General features: G+C 37.8%; 1 protein-coding gene across 5 annotated transcripts in view; it reads right to left on the reverse strand.

Moving 5' to 3' along the window:
• Window positions 1–14,789, reverse strand: part of MOV10L1 (Mov10 like RISC complex RNA helicase 1) — a 40,317-nt gene that overhangs the window by 19,622 nt on the left and 5,906 nt on the right. For 3 of the 5 annotated variants that reach the window (XM_027639919.1, XM_027639916.1, XM_027639915.1), the window contains 10 exons: window positions 12,934–13,074; window positions 11,845–12,086; window positions 11,538–11,733; window positions 8,883–9,077; window positions 6,754–6,868; window positions 5,552–5,729; window positions 4,883–4,953; window positions 4,413–4,504; window positions 3,599–3,657; window positions 2,924–3,039 (listed from right to left, as the gene is read on the reverse strand). In XM_027639919.1, coding sequence (XP_027495720.1) covers window positions 2,924–3,039; window positions 3,599–3,657; window positions 4,413–4,504; window positions 4,883–4,953; window positions 5,552–5,729; window positions 6,754–6,868; window positions 8,883–9,077; window positions 11,538–11,733; window positions 11,845–12,086; window positions 12,934–13,074 — 1,405 coding nt within the window. Of the gene's footprint in view, window positions 1–2,923; window positions 3,040–3,598; window positions 3,658–4,124; window positions 4,376–4,412; window positions 4,505–4,882; window positions 4,954–5,551; window positions 5,730–6,753; window positions 6,869–8,882; window positions 9,078–11,537; window positions 11,734–11,844; window positions 12,087–12,933; window positions 13,075–14,789 lie in introns of those variants that run through there. The other 2 variants (XM_027639918.1, XM_027639917.1) reach the window with 2 other exon arrangements.

Consider the following 14,789-nt stretch of genomic DNA (forward strand, 5'->3'; position numbering starts at 1 on the left):
TTAAATTTAATATTTCTAATAGTTTTGCTTCTGTTAACATTAAATATTTATTTCGCAAATAATTTGCAGCTCAGATTTTGAAGCCATGGCTGAATAACTTGTTTCCTTCCACAAAAGCATTCACATTCCATACCACTAAGCCAGATACATGGACACATGCTTCTTCCTTAGCGGACATATGTCCTTTCAGATTGTAGCATGGAAGAAAACTGCTTGTAGGGGATGTGGTACTGGTAAAGTTCTGGACAAGATACCTCAGTCATCTTAATAATACTGATTCCAATTCAGTGAAGTGATGAATATTAAGGGTTGATTACTCCTTGTACAGGACAGAGATCTTTGTTGCTTCTACAGAGCCATGATGTCATGGAAAGACTACAAGGCTCATTTTTAGTCCTTCTGACTACTGCCTTTGCTGCTAGTACCTTGCAGGTACTAGTGACACTTTAGAGCAAGGGGAGGATCATTTAGGTCTGGAGTAAAAGCATGAGTGGTCCAGGTGATATTCTCCACCATCCTTCTAGTCAAACAGAAAGGTCCCAGTAGAAGCAGACAATAACTGCTTCTTGCAGAAAAATAACTGAGAGCAGCAGCACAGCTCTAGGTCTGTGTGAGGAGCTCCTTGACTACATATTACTAATTGCAAAACCAGAGATTTGTCTGAGTTGTTACCACAGAGAGATGGACTAGCAGCAATATTGTCTAGTGGTCTGTAACAAATCCTCTCCAGAAGAAAGAGAACATGGAGGAGATTTCTGACAAACAACTGGCATCAGTGTCCTGATTACAGATGGTGAAGCTTCCTGGAGATTTCAATCACACACCTGATGCAATTCACTTAGAAAACATCCAGAATTCCTAGACTAGTTGGTGACAACATGTTAATGTAAATGGCTAACATATTGATCAGAAATAACACTCTATTAGACTTGCTCCTCATACACAGGAAAGACCATATATCCATATACCAGATTTTACTGCAGAGATTTGCAAGGTTGGAGTAAGGCTAAGAAGGTAAATCAGTAGTCAGAACTCTGGCTCTTCTAGAACAAACCTCGATTTCTGTAAGAACTCACCAAGCAAAATCCTCTGGGAAGCTACTACGTGGGGAAAAAGGTGTCCACGAGAGCTTAAAGATGCTTATTGAGAGATTGTAAACAAACCATCCTGTTGCACAAGATCATTGGGAATTTCAGTCAAAGGCCTGCTTAGCTAATCCTGGAACTTCTTGATGAACTTATAAAAAGCATATTACAAGCAGAAACAATGACAGGAAAAATATAAAAATGTTGCTTGGAGAGTTGGACAAAATCAGAATGTCAACGAGATCAAGTTAAGAGAAAAAAAGCATAGTAAGAAGGGATTTAGCAAATGTGGTAGAAGAAAGACAGTTCAACGATCATGAAGGCTCACAGTTGGACAGGAATAGACAACTCACTGATGGATGACATCTGAAAGAACTCAATGTACTTTCTGTCTCATATGCACACCTCCAGACTTCTGTGCAAAGTAACAGTAAGTAAAAGAAAGGGACAGGTAACAGAAGGGGAGCTACAATCTGCTTAAGAGACACTGGAGAAGGTAGATGTGATCCACCACACTCATATGATTGGACACTGCTGCCTATCACCCATAACAAAAAATAATCAGGACAAGCCAGGGAATGTTTCTGATAGCAGGAAAGAGTCAATACTGCTCTGGACAAGGAAGACCTGGGGAACTATAGCTCACCAGCCTCACTCCAGTCCCTGAGAGAACACCCTTCTGGATTCCACAGGCTTCATATAATTGGAAAAAACAGGTGACCAGGAACAGACAACATGGCTAAACCACAGGGCAGATCTTTCATGACCAACCTAATTTTCCTCTGATGAAAAGACTATTATGTGTAAAGACTATTACATGGACAACAGAAAAGCAGTCATTGTAATATTTGTTCACCTCAGCAAGGCTTTTGAAATGGTTTCCTTACCACATCACTCTTATTTGTAGCCTGAAGACATACTAGCTGGATCAACAGACAGACAGGATGAGTTGAAAAACTGACTGAACTACTGGGCTTAAAGAGTATTAATCAATAGCTTGATGCTCAGCTGGAGCATATCTGGATGCTAGAACTGTATATGAGCCATTATAATGTTCTGAAGTGGAGAGGCTGTGAGCTTGGATTTTTAGTTTGGGCATGAGAAGATGCAGAGGCATTCTAACAGCCTATGATGGTTTATATCAGAGTTACAAAAACTGAGAGACAAACTCTTCTTTGTAGTCACAAATGATATAACAAGGGACCACATCAACAAATTGCAGGTGGAAGATTCATACTTGGAATTAGGGAAAAATGAGTGTAAAGCTGGTGAAGCACATGTTATGCAGATGCTGTGGAAACTCTAGACAAAAATAAAGAATTGTGCCTACTCCTCCTGACTTGATTTAATGGTAGTGACAGTCGTGCTTCAAACAGGAAGAGGACCAAGCAGCCTCCTGAAGTCCTTTCTAAGAAAAATTATATTAAGAAAATGTAGAAATCTAAGTGGCAGTTAAGCCTGGGTGAATCTACTCAGAACAGGATGATTACCTTCTATCACAAAATTATTTCCTGCTGCAGTAACAGAACTTAAGCATCTACTCAACAGTAGCTATGAAAACTAATTTAAGGTAAATCTCATAATTCCCATTAAAATCACACACTTTTTTTATAAGCACTTTCCATTTGAGATGGAAGTGCTTAACAGTATCAACTACCATAAAATTCTCCATCCCCAGGCAGCAAACAAAACTTCTGTCATCAGAATGCAGCAGATTACAACTTTGATTCTTTGATATTCCATTATGCAATTCCTTTCTAACAATAGCTGCACAGTAGGTATCTGTTACCAATCTGAATGAAGATTATAATTTTAAGGAATATTTAAAGAATAGATACCTTACTTTCCTGCTGTGAAGATTGTTTAAGGCCATCACCAACACCACAATACTCAGTAGAATTCTGTGTCTTGATAGCTTGTGGTGATTGCAAGACAAGCCTTTCCGGAAATAACACTTCAAATTTAGCAGAGAAAGAGAAAGTAGAGAAATTTGGAAGTCACACAAACACTTTTCATGTTTCTCTAATTAACATTACTGCTGATATATCAGCTTACTCTGAGCTGCTAAAATTGGTTTATCAGAATGAATATGGTAAAGACCTGCGTAAAGTTCATACGGATCGTTCAACTCAACCATACAACAAGAAATCAGCACTTTTCAACAAATTCTGAGGTAACAAAAAACATGGCCATTTCCTTTGCTATTACTAAAGCAGTATAATTTCTACAGTTCTTACTGGCTCAAACAGTTCACAAAAGTTTGCTTCCAGTCCTCCTCCCTGTCATGGCCAACATTGTGATGAAACGTTCTATAGATTCAGAAAGTTGCTTTTTGATTTTCAAAACAAAACCAAAATAAAAGCATAAAAAGCCCCCAACAAACACGTGGATAACTCCTCTAAGAAGAAGTTACAATGCATTCTTCTCAGTATGCTCTGATGTGAAAGAAATATAAAACACAAGACCCCCCACAAAGAAACTTCTCTAGACAGTTTAAGTCAACCAAAGTGTACCTTTTTCACCCAGGTAGGAAGCTTGCTGAATTGCCAACTGGCATCGCCTGCTAGGAATCCTGTTACCAGAACACAGATTTGTAGATTACAGTAAAATCTTACATTTCCACACTATAACAGCACACATCTACTAGGTATCTGGTACTTTTTACTATGCACCAGTGTATATAAAAATAAGAGTTTTATATAAAACTACTTTTTTTTTTAAAAAAAAGCATCTATTGAGAAATACGCTGCAGAAATGTCAACAGCTTTGCTATGAATAGTATTGATACACACATTCTCTAGCTCTTCAGTGATACAAAGGCGGCCTAGTGTTCAATGCTTAGTCTTTCAAGGAACTTCTCTTCAAAGCTAAATTTACAGAGAAGATTATGTAACTCCAAACAGTTAACAATATTCCATGAATAAAACAAAAGTATAAAAGGATGGGTGGTTAACATCAGCTTTTTTTTTTTTTTGCATAGTCTTGTAAAAACAGTGGTATAGTTTTTTCTTAAAAATAGAAAAAACCTAAGAAAAATACCCCAAAACACCCCACCTCATTCCCTCTCATTTCACTTTCTGGCATTGGTGTGACAATTTAGAGAGGATTAAGAGAAGAATTCTTTGTACACTTGTACAGTTGTGGTCTTTTAACATGAATATGGTGGCAAAGGTGTATTAAGGGAAAGAAGTGAAAGAACTGGCAAGATCTTATGTCCTTCTCCTATCTGCATCTACAAAAACAAACAGCTGACAGTCATGTATACTTTAAAAGTCACTTTACTAGAGGAATCATTAAATGCAGCTTTTTTGAAACTTATAAAAACACCTGCATTGAACAAATTCCACATCCATGGGTTCCAAGTTGTAAGCTTGTTCGAAGTCTGCATTAACTTTAAGAGTAACATCTTCATGACATATCTGTTACAAAGAGAAAAAAAAAAAGTCAAGACATTGATGAAGATTCAGTACTTTAAACAGAAAGAAGTATCTCTGAAAGCATGGAACCCCCCCATCACCTCTAAAAGAACATCTAGATTTATGTGCTATCAACATATTGCATATCTAGATTATGTTACAAGTGCTTTTATAGCAGGTAAGCATTATAATCTCAAAAGAATAGGGAAGCCAAAGCCTTCAAAAATACAATAAAAATACAAAATTACCACTCAGAATGTAGATAAAACAAACCTAGTTTACCAAGAAAGGTTAAACTGGTCTGTAACTCCATGAATTGCAAGCTTCCCTTTTGAAACTTGTGGACCGCTGTATTTTCAAGAGGAGATACACTTTGCTTACCTCAGTAATAAAGGCAATGTACTCTATTATATGCTCCGAGTAGACCTGACTTTTCAGTATCACCTTATCACCTAATTGTAAACAAAGTTAAAAGGCAACATACTGTTACAAGGAATAGTATAACTTCTGCTGCAGCATATAATTTCTTTCTCTTTTGCATGTTTAAACTAGGAATTTGCAGGAGGTTAACTTCAGCAAAGTTCCTGTATCTGTGACTACCTGTTCCTAAATGCTATATGCAGTTGTATACTACACTTTAAAAGGCAACTAGTATTGATGACATCAGACAACATCTCCTGAAAACAAATCTTCATTTGAAATTCTGAATTTAATTTTAACTACTTTCACAGCTTTTGCTATACCTACTATCTTTTAAGCTATTACTACATTGCACAGTTTATTTTTGCTGAAAGCCTCACTAATTTTTGCACATGAAAAATCCTATTGGAACAAGTGTAAGAACAGACACATGCAATGCTGCTTCAGACAGCAGCCATTGCAAGATTGAGTCACTAATACAGCAGTTCCCCCGTCTAGTAGCCTAAATTAATAACTTTGTGTTCAAATATGTGAAAGACTTCTTTAAACAAATGAATAAGCAACAGACTGAAGTTGTAGTGAAAATATGGATCAATGTGCCATTTGGCTTTACTTCACATTAATTTCTACCTGGAACCAGGCGAGGTCTGCCCTCTTCTAATCCTGGTACTTCCAGCACTAAAAAGTTCCCATTCCTTTTCAAAGTAATCCCACTCATGCTGAAACATTTTAAATCCATTTCTGCTTGGATCTCTTCAAGCCACAAAAGAGTAGAGAAGTTTGCTTTATAATTATCTAGATTAAGACGCTGAAAAACAAAACAGTAAACATTATTGTTGTACAACAAGACAGGGAACCCACAATTACTAACATTATACAAAACAGCTTTTGAAACGGACTGCACAGCAACTGGGTTGCCAATTAAGACATCTACATACATGTATCCATACAACAGATGGATATCATCATGGCTGGGCTTCGTGAATGAAGATTTGGGATATATTAACATACTTAAACACCCCCAGTAGTCAAACAAAATCAGTATAGTCCTTAGACCTCAGATACAATAGCCAGTCAGTTGAAGAGTTAACCAAGTCTCTCCTTACTACAGTGGTAGTTCCAACATCTGAATTCAGGGGCAGTCTACAAACTGATTTCTATGCTCCTGTTTAGACAGCAGACGACATAGCTTTTACATTTTTAGAAATGGTACCAGCCCCAGTTTGTAAGTACTTAAAAATGTACCAAAGAAAAAGTGACTTACAGCAATGTTCTACAAGACATCAGGGCAAAGTTTTGGAGAAAGAATCACTGCTCTTGTTAAGACTTTGGTGGGGGGGGGGGGGGGGGTTGGGGTATTTTGTATGTATTCTAAAATTACTATACTTTGTAGGAAGAGTTGGAACAAGTCAATAGTGAATTAAATCTGAGGATGCTTAGGAAAACAATTTTTAACAGCCAGAAAGAATTCTGATATTGCAATAATTTAAGAGATTTTGCTTTCATTTTCTATGAAACAACTGTTCTCAGACCTCAAAAAACCCTTTCCAATGATGTTTAAAAAGTAAGAATATAGAGGATCTTTGTTCAGCTTCTGCAATATCCCCCCCCCAGTATATTTCTGCTCCCTTCTCAGTTTTTCACATCTAGGCTTTTGTGCTCTTGTAAGCTTGTATTCTGTAACATACTGAAACCCATGAAGTCTAAGTCTACTTGGCAACTGTGTTAGGTCATCATCAGTTACACTGACACATTTTTGCTAAGTTAAGGCAAGTTTCAACAGAAACACTTACATAAGAAGTATTTTCTTATATAAATCTACACTTGCATACCTCTGCTAGGAGGGGCTGAAAGGTCAGTATGTCTAACTTCTGCTCCACACATCTTCTTAATTCATCCGGTATGGTATAATGTGGGAGAAAGTTTGAACACCACCTTCTGTTATTTCTAAAACAAAAATGTATGACATACCACTTAGCTTTCTCAAATTATATATGTGAAAGACAGCTAATTAACATGCCACATCACCAAGACTATAAACCCAAAACGCATGCACACAGAGGACAGACCCAATGACTCCTTCAAAGAGACAATTGAGAAGTTTGCCGTATTGGGAAGACAGATAAACAATCCTCTACAGAGATGCTGCTTGGCACTGTAGGGAGAAAAATCATGTGGTCAAAGCTCAGTTGGAGTTGAAGCTGTTCCAGTACTGTGGGAGACAAAAGAAGTTTTTCAAAATATGTCAATGGCAAAAGACAGTGCAGAAACAACATTGGCCCATTACAGGATGAGGATGGTCACCTCACAAACAGAGACACAGACAAGGTAGAGGTGTTTAACACTTTCTTTGCCTGTCTTCAACACCAATGAGGGTCTAAGGGGTGCCAGTGCCCTGAGCTGGAGGACCATGGCTGTGAGAAAGATAAACTTCCAGCTGACCCCAAACTTGTGCACAATTTGCTCCTGCAGATGGATCTCTGTAAGTCTGTGGAGCCTGACAAGATTTGTACGAGTACTCAGAGATGGCTGATATCATTGCAAGACCATTCTCAATGATTTTTGAATGGTCTTGGGAATCTGGAGAGATCCAGTTGACTGGAAGTTGGCCAATGTTGTCCTGATTTTCAAGAGGGGCAAGAAGGAGGACCCTAGAAACTACAGGCCTGTCAGTCTCGCGTTAGTGTCTGATAAAGATATGAGGATTATTATTCTGCAGGACACCTGCAGGACAACACAGTCAATGGTCACAGCCTGCCCAGGCTCATGAGGAGAAAGTCCTGCTTGACCAACTTAATTTCCTTTTATGACAAGGTAACCTACCTATGTGATCAAGGGAAGCCAGTTGATGTAATCTTTTTGGATTTCAGTAAAGCTTTCAACAGTGTCTCTCAGTATCCTTCTGGACAAAATGTCCAGCAACAGCTGGATAAACACATCATGTGGTGGGTGAGCAACTGGCTCATGGGTCGAGCATAGAGGTGAAGGGCCCTGAGAGGGAAGCTGTACGAGGAGTGGCTGCAGGTCACTTGGTCTGTTTGGTCTGGAGGAGACTGAGGGGAGATCTCATAGCTGTCTACAGCTTCCTCATGAGGGGAAGGCGACAGGCAGGCACTGATCTCTTCTCTGTGGTGACCAGTGACAGGACTTGAGGGAACGGACTGAAGTTGTGTCAGGGGAGGCTGAGGTTGGATATTAGGAACAGGACCTTCACCCAGAGGGTGGTTGGGCACTGGAACAGGTTTCCCAGGGAAGGCGTAATGGCACCAGAGTGCCAAGTGTTTGGACAACAACCAAAGTTCAAAAAGTGTTTGGACAATGCTCTCAGGCACAAGGTGAGATTCTTGGGGTGGTCCTGTGCAGGGCCAAGAGTTGTACTTTGATGTTCCCTGTGGGTCCCTTCTAACTCTAGCTATTCTGTGATTCTAAGTGTTCTGGTTACAGATCACTTGAAAACATTCTGTTTCTGCTTTTTCAGTTTAGGTATATTTTTATAACTAAGCAAATTTCATGTAAATTTATTTGCAAAAGGAAAAGCTCTGAATGAAAGATGGGAAACATTAGTCAGATATAGACATCAAAGTTGTATAAAAAATTAAGAAGCTTATTATCCCAGAAAGCTATTTTCAATTTACTATCTTTTTTCTTAACAATACTGTTGTTACTTGTAGATAACTATGAGCCATGTTTTATCTTATTTATTACCACACTATACATTAGAAAGAGATTCTGTTTGAAAAATCTACAATGAAATCAAGAAGTAATTTACTAAAACAATCTCTTCTATCTGCAGTCTCTGCAATCATCTTGTTTACAACACACACATACATGTAGTAAACATATAGACATGTACAGACTCTCCCAGTTTCACATTTTCTTTGTTAGCATTACAGAACAGATATAGCAATACCAAACAGAGCAGTATTACCTAAGTGTTAACTTTTGCTCTAATTCACAGTACCTTCTGTTTTTAGGGCCAGTCACTGTTGTCTTCCTTAGCTGAGAATCTGCAATAATTTTAGGCTTTCTTGGAGAAAATGGTTCCACAGGTGCTATAAGTAATTCTTCTTCATTTGTTACAGTGGCTTCAATATAGCGTCCAACAGTAAAATCAGAAAAGCCAAGTAACAGGAGCTCTTTACTGTGCCCATGATTCCTTCAAGTGAACAGAAGTTATGTTCTTAAAACCAGCATGGTCACACTTCATTTTCCCCAACCATAAGTATTTTTTAAAATAAAACTGTAGATTCTCACTTCAGTAACATAAGAGAACTGTTAATTTAGGGTAATTCTTCACAGTTACTCCCCACCCCGAGTTCAATCTAGGTATCATAAATAATTAAAAAAACTCTGAAACAAAACAATAGCAAAAATCTCAAATCCACAATTTCATCAAAACTTGGGTAAAGAGCAAAATCCCTTCATTCAGCATAGTAGAGTACAGAATTAATACTTCTGTCAACAAGGAACACCTTGGAATTACTGATACTGAAAAAGATGAACTAAACAGTTCCATCAGAGGAACCTGAAGCAGAGGAACCCCTTTAATGTCTGCAGTAACAGTGTTGTTGCAGCTTGCCTCAGAACTGAACCCTAACTGTAAACACATGAAATGGATAAAGTAGGAAGGATGCTTTAATTCTGAAAAACATATTTTATATATGTAAGTGTTCCTTGGGGAGTGACAGAAGGGAAAAAAACAGGAGGGAACAGTTTCCTCACACTGGTCGCTAAGAAACTTAAGCGCTACTTAAGAGTCCAGTTCTCTCCTAGTAACTACGTACTCCAACACTGTTACCATGTGCCCAAAACAAATGCATCCCAGAAGGATTCCAGCTTTTTCTTTGGCAGGAGTATCACCTTTTGTACTTCTGCCAACTGAAACTACCTGCTCAGGTTAAAACTATAGCCTGATCTCTGTGCTGATTCCGAACTGTCCAGATTTATGGTCTAAATGTGCAGTCTCTGTGGTCTCTTAAGTGGCCAGCAAGCTCTTGTTACCTTTGTGTGCTGCAGCCTCCCATTGAGTTTTGTGTGGATTATTCTGTATTAGAAGATTCTAAGACTTTGTGGCCTTCACAGATTTACAGTGAAATATAAATTATTCTTTCTACATGTTTTTCTCCACAAAGGCAGGCCATGCCTTTAGCTTTAACTTTCAAATTGCAGCTAAAACATCCTCCTAAGAAATTTTCTACCCCTTGCCTCACTATTCAAAATGATAAGAGAAGCAGTGTGAAAATTAATGCAGTATTATTTTGATGAATGAAACCATTTGACCTTGTTTTCCCCTGTCTAACTTTTAAATTATCATCCTAAGACTCAATGGCTGTGGAACACACCACCTATAGAGCTTTGGTTGGAAATAACTGAAAAGTACACAAATGTAAGCTTTGCAGCATGAGGTTCCTACTTGAATTCTGAAAAAGCTCACACAAAGCCACTCTTTGAAATAAATTAATTAAATATTTTGTACAGCATAGTATTTTTTGTTTTTCAAGGGTTTTTAATATCTGCAAACCACTTCCTCTATGAATTACACCTTCAATGAAGAAAGCTGTTTCATTCTTATTTCAGCATACATAACTTGAATTTCCCATCACAGAACAGGAAAGCTTGAGATCGGGCATGTAGCAATACATGATACTGAGATTGAAGAAATGTATCAGACATAACACAAAAATTCCCAGGAAATCTGCATTAGTTCTTGTGATCGTGGAGCAATGGATTTCCTGCAAATAATATAACCATCTGTTATGTTCACATCACTGTCATTTTACAGACATTATCTACTCCCACTATGTTACTTCATTAACTACTACTATTTTCTTCCAATAAAAATCAGAATTGAGCATTAAAATGATAACTACTTTCAAAATCTAATATAAGACAACTTGCTAATATGGCTTACTTTACACTATATCATGTACTGGATTTGACCAGGGTAGAGTTACTTTTCTTCATAGTAGCTAGCATGGGGTTCTGTTTGGCTTTGTGCTGAAACCAGTATTGATAACACAGAGATGCTTTCATTGTAGCTGAGCAGTGCTTACACAGAGTCAAGGCCTTTTCCCCTTCTCGTACTACCAATGAGGAGGCTGAACATAAACAAGAAATTGGGAAGGGCCACAGCCAGGACAGCTGAGACCCCAACTGACCCAAAGGATATTCCAGACTATATGGCATCATGCTCAGTATATAAAGCTGGGGGAGGAAGGAAGAAGAGGGATGTTCAGAGTGATGGCATTCATCTTCCCAAGTCACTGTTACAGGTGATGTGGCCCTGCTTTCCTGGGGATGGCTAAGCACCTGTGCGCCCATGGGAAGCGAAGAATTTCTTGTTTTACTTTGCTTGTGTGTGCGTGGCTTTTGCTTTACCTATTAAAGTGTCTTTATCTCAACTCGTGAGTTTTCTCACTTTTACTCTTCCGAGTGTCTCCCCCATTCCGCTGTGGAGGAGCGAGCGAGCGAGCAGCTGTGGGGGCTGAGTTGCCAGCTAGGGTTAAACCACGACACACCAAGAAGAGAACAACACCCAGAATAAGGAAACTATTAAGTCTCTTTTCATGACTTGTTTCCATTGTATTGGTTAGAAACAATGGAAAGAAATACTTACACAGCTGTGCATATGATCACTATGAATGTTTTTCCACCTGGTGGTATTACAATTTCTCCAGTAATTTTGTCATGCTTTGTTTGTTGCTCCACATGTTCTCTTTGCTCACTTCCTCCATTTTGTAGATTTTCATCTTTCACCAAGGAAATGTTTTCTTCAGTCCTTGATAAATCTGTATCTTGAAAATTCATTCCTTCTGTAGTAAACATAAAATAACAAATTTTGTTACCACAAGTCTTCTCAAACAAACCTACAGGTCTCCTGAGGAGCCAACACTCAGCATTCAAATGTTAACACTTCACTGTACCTGGAATGACTCCATTCTTTATAATGGATGTATTGTTCGATGACTGACATGTTGTTTCTCCACTGCTGTTAAATGAATTAACTCCATCTTTTGAGAGGTCTTCTTGATTTATTGGAAAAGATGGCAGATATGCTTCTGGACTGTTCTCACATTTTTGAGGAATCTGAACCCTGAATTGCTTGTCTTTCACCCATCCAGCTAATCTGCAGCTGATCAAGGACTGTGGTACACTCCCTTTATTCCTAGAAGTAGTTATGTAATTAGCTACATAATTAAACGCTTAGTGAATGTTCTTGAGAAGCTTAGTTCTACCTGAAGTCAAGTACAATCGCCTGCAGGTTAGTTTACCATTATTTCAAAACTGCTATCAGAAAGAAAGTGCACTGCTGCTTCTAACTCATGAGGACTAGAACCTCTACTTTATGTTAATGTTTCTAAGTCACATCAACTACCGTAAGAAGCATACAGAAATACTGTGTATAATTAAAATCTATGGGAGCTTAAAATTCATCAGTGGGTAACTAATTCTTAGGGAAGAATATAGGGCAACAAATAATGAGTATTCAGGTGTGTCTTCATTTAAGACTTTATGCCCAGATGTGAAAGAAAAAAAACACTAACACAAAAAATAGAGAAAATTACCAAAACAAAAAACCTCTCAAGGATACACCAACATAGTTCTTTGGCATCCAAGTTTAAAAAAAAATTAGAAAAAAAAATCTGGTCTGCTTTTAACACATGAGTATGTAACAGTCCTCTTGTTCTAAGGTTTTTAAGATGGCAGCGTATCTGCAGTTTAAATTGAACACACAAGTAAAAGCATTTATTTCAATCCTTATTCCAGGAAAGATCTGATTAGGATTGAAAAAAGATATAGGACTGGGGAGAGTTAATGCACTCTCTGCAATAAGGTTACCCTACAGATATTAAATTTAATGTTAAATTCTCTTTATTTCCATAGTATCTGGAGATTATTTGAAGATTAAAAATCACAAGGTTCCACTACAAGAGGCTTCTGTCTGAAAGACAGGTTTACAGACTATGGAGAGATGGAAATAAAGAAATCTTCAAACGAAAAGAAAGGCTTACTCTATCCAAATGATAATCCTTTTAGATTCCCCCTGCTTCAGAGTTCCAAAGTCAGTCATTCTTGATATTTTCAACTCTCCTTTTTCTCTCATTAAGTCTTCATAAGGCTCATCTGTATTACCTCCACTAGAGTGAGATTGTCTGTAAAAATAAATATCTCAATAAATATCTTTGATTCAGCACAAGTTTAAGAAGCACTATACAAAGGCATAGTCACAATATTTAGAAAGAAGAAGGTGAGAGAGCTAATTTTTTCTCAGCCACTGATACTTCCAAGGCAATTGGATTACCTTTCCTAATTTAAGCAGCAACAAGCTTTTGTCAGCAGCACAGTAAACCAGCATAAAACTTTGGACACAAGACTGAAATGATTGAGAAGTTAGCTAATCTTTGCTGAAGAGCTGAATCAAACAGTGACTGAAGCTGTTATGGATCTTCCTGCGAGTTGAAAAAAGACACAACAAAGAGCAGCTCCTTAGCAAGAGTCATGTGTAGAACTGGAGCTTAAGTGATAAAATTACTAGACTGGAAGTGTTTTAAGCCAAGCACTTGTGTCTTCTGCTTATTGCTCCAAGCTGAAAACAGCAACCTGAAGAAATTAAAAAACACATGAAAACCAAAAAGCACCCTTGAAAACTCCAATCACGCATACTACCAAAAAAAATATCTGTGAAACCAGTCACATGCTCTTTCCAGTCTGAAACACTGACCACAGCTCTAACCTCCTTCTACCTGTAGAAACAATTTTTTAAAATTCCTTTTATGTTGCAATTAAGAAACTATTCATTTAGATGGAGCAGCATGGAAATAACTCAGAAATATTTTAATAATCTCACCAATATTTACACACCCTAAGTATTCCTGAGTTATCTAACATACTGAAGTAGAAAATGAATGCAGCTGTTCTTCATTAGCTACATCAAATTACTAGCCAAGCCCACTAGATGTCTCCCCTTGCAGCTTAAGCTGCCTCAATTTTTTGATATGGTAGGATGTACACTAAGCCTGAGAAATCAACCCTAAGGTCTACTTTTGTAATCTGGCTTTAGTAATAATTTTCTGTATAAAATCCATCATTAAAAGCAGGTCCAACTGAAAAAATATGTGAACGATTTGTACTGTTTTGCAAAATGATGTCCAGACTTCAAGTTTCATCTAGGTACAATTTAAATCTATTTTATCTGTTATCTTTAGTGAAAACATCTTATTTCATTCCTTGTAGATTCCTTGAAGATGTGTACTGCCCTTAGCTTTATTTCCTGGAGATGTCCCAAAGGCAAGTTCTCCCAAAGACTGTGTTTGAAAGATATCACAATGTTCTTTTGCTCTCCCCTTTGGACTTTGCAATTGGTTGACAATTTACTTTTGGCCCGCAGAATCAGACTGTAATCCTACCAAGGCCTTAGCATGGTAAGTGATAGATTTTACAGGTAATAGCCCTATTTATTTAGGTGGTATGTTTTTCACAGGACAGACACTTAAATTCACAGGTCAAACTCCAGATCTTTGCTGCAGAACTGCTACTTCCTAGCTGCCATTCTACATCTGTAAAGTTGATTATTTCACTAAGTTTTACTTCTTCTCCCTGAACATCATCTACTTTTTCCAACCTCTTCTGCAATCTCTCCTGATCCTCACATCACATATGTCATCTAAAGTGTCTGCAGAACCTCTCAGTTTGATACTTGCAAGTCCAACGAATCTCTATTATTCAGATTATTTAACTGTTCCATTCAGGACAGATACCTCAGCAATCACTATAACTTAAGCAAAATGGATTAAAGAAACATTCATTTTATATCAGTCTTACTGAGAATGGTTTTTGAACAGTCAAGTCCCCACTAAAAGAGCACAGA

The sequence above is a fragment of the Corapipo altera genome, unplaced genomic scaffold (assembly GCF_003945725.1).
Source record: "Corapipo altera isolate COAL_440 unplaced genomic scaffold, ASM394572v1 1b, whole genome shotgun sequence".
NCBI classification, from domain to species: Eukaryota; Metazoa; Chordata; class Aves; order Passeriformes; family Pipridae; genus Corapipo; species Corapipo altera.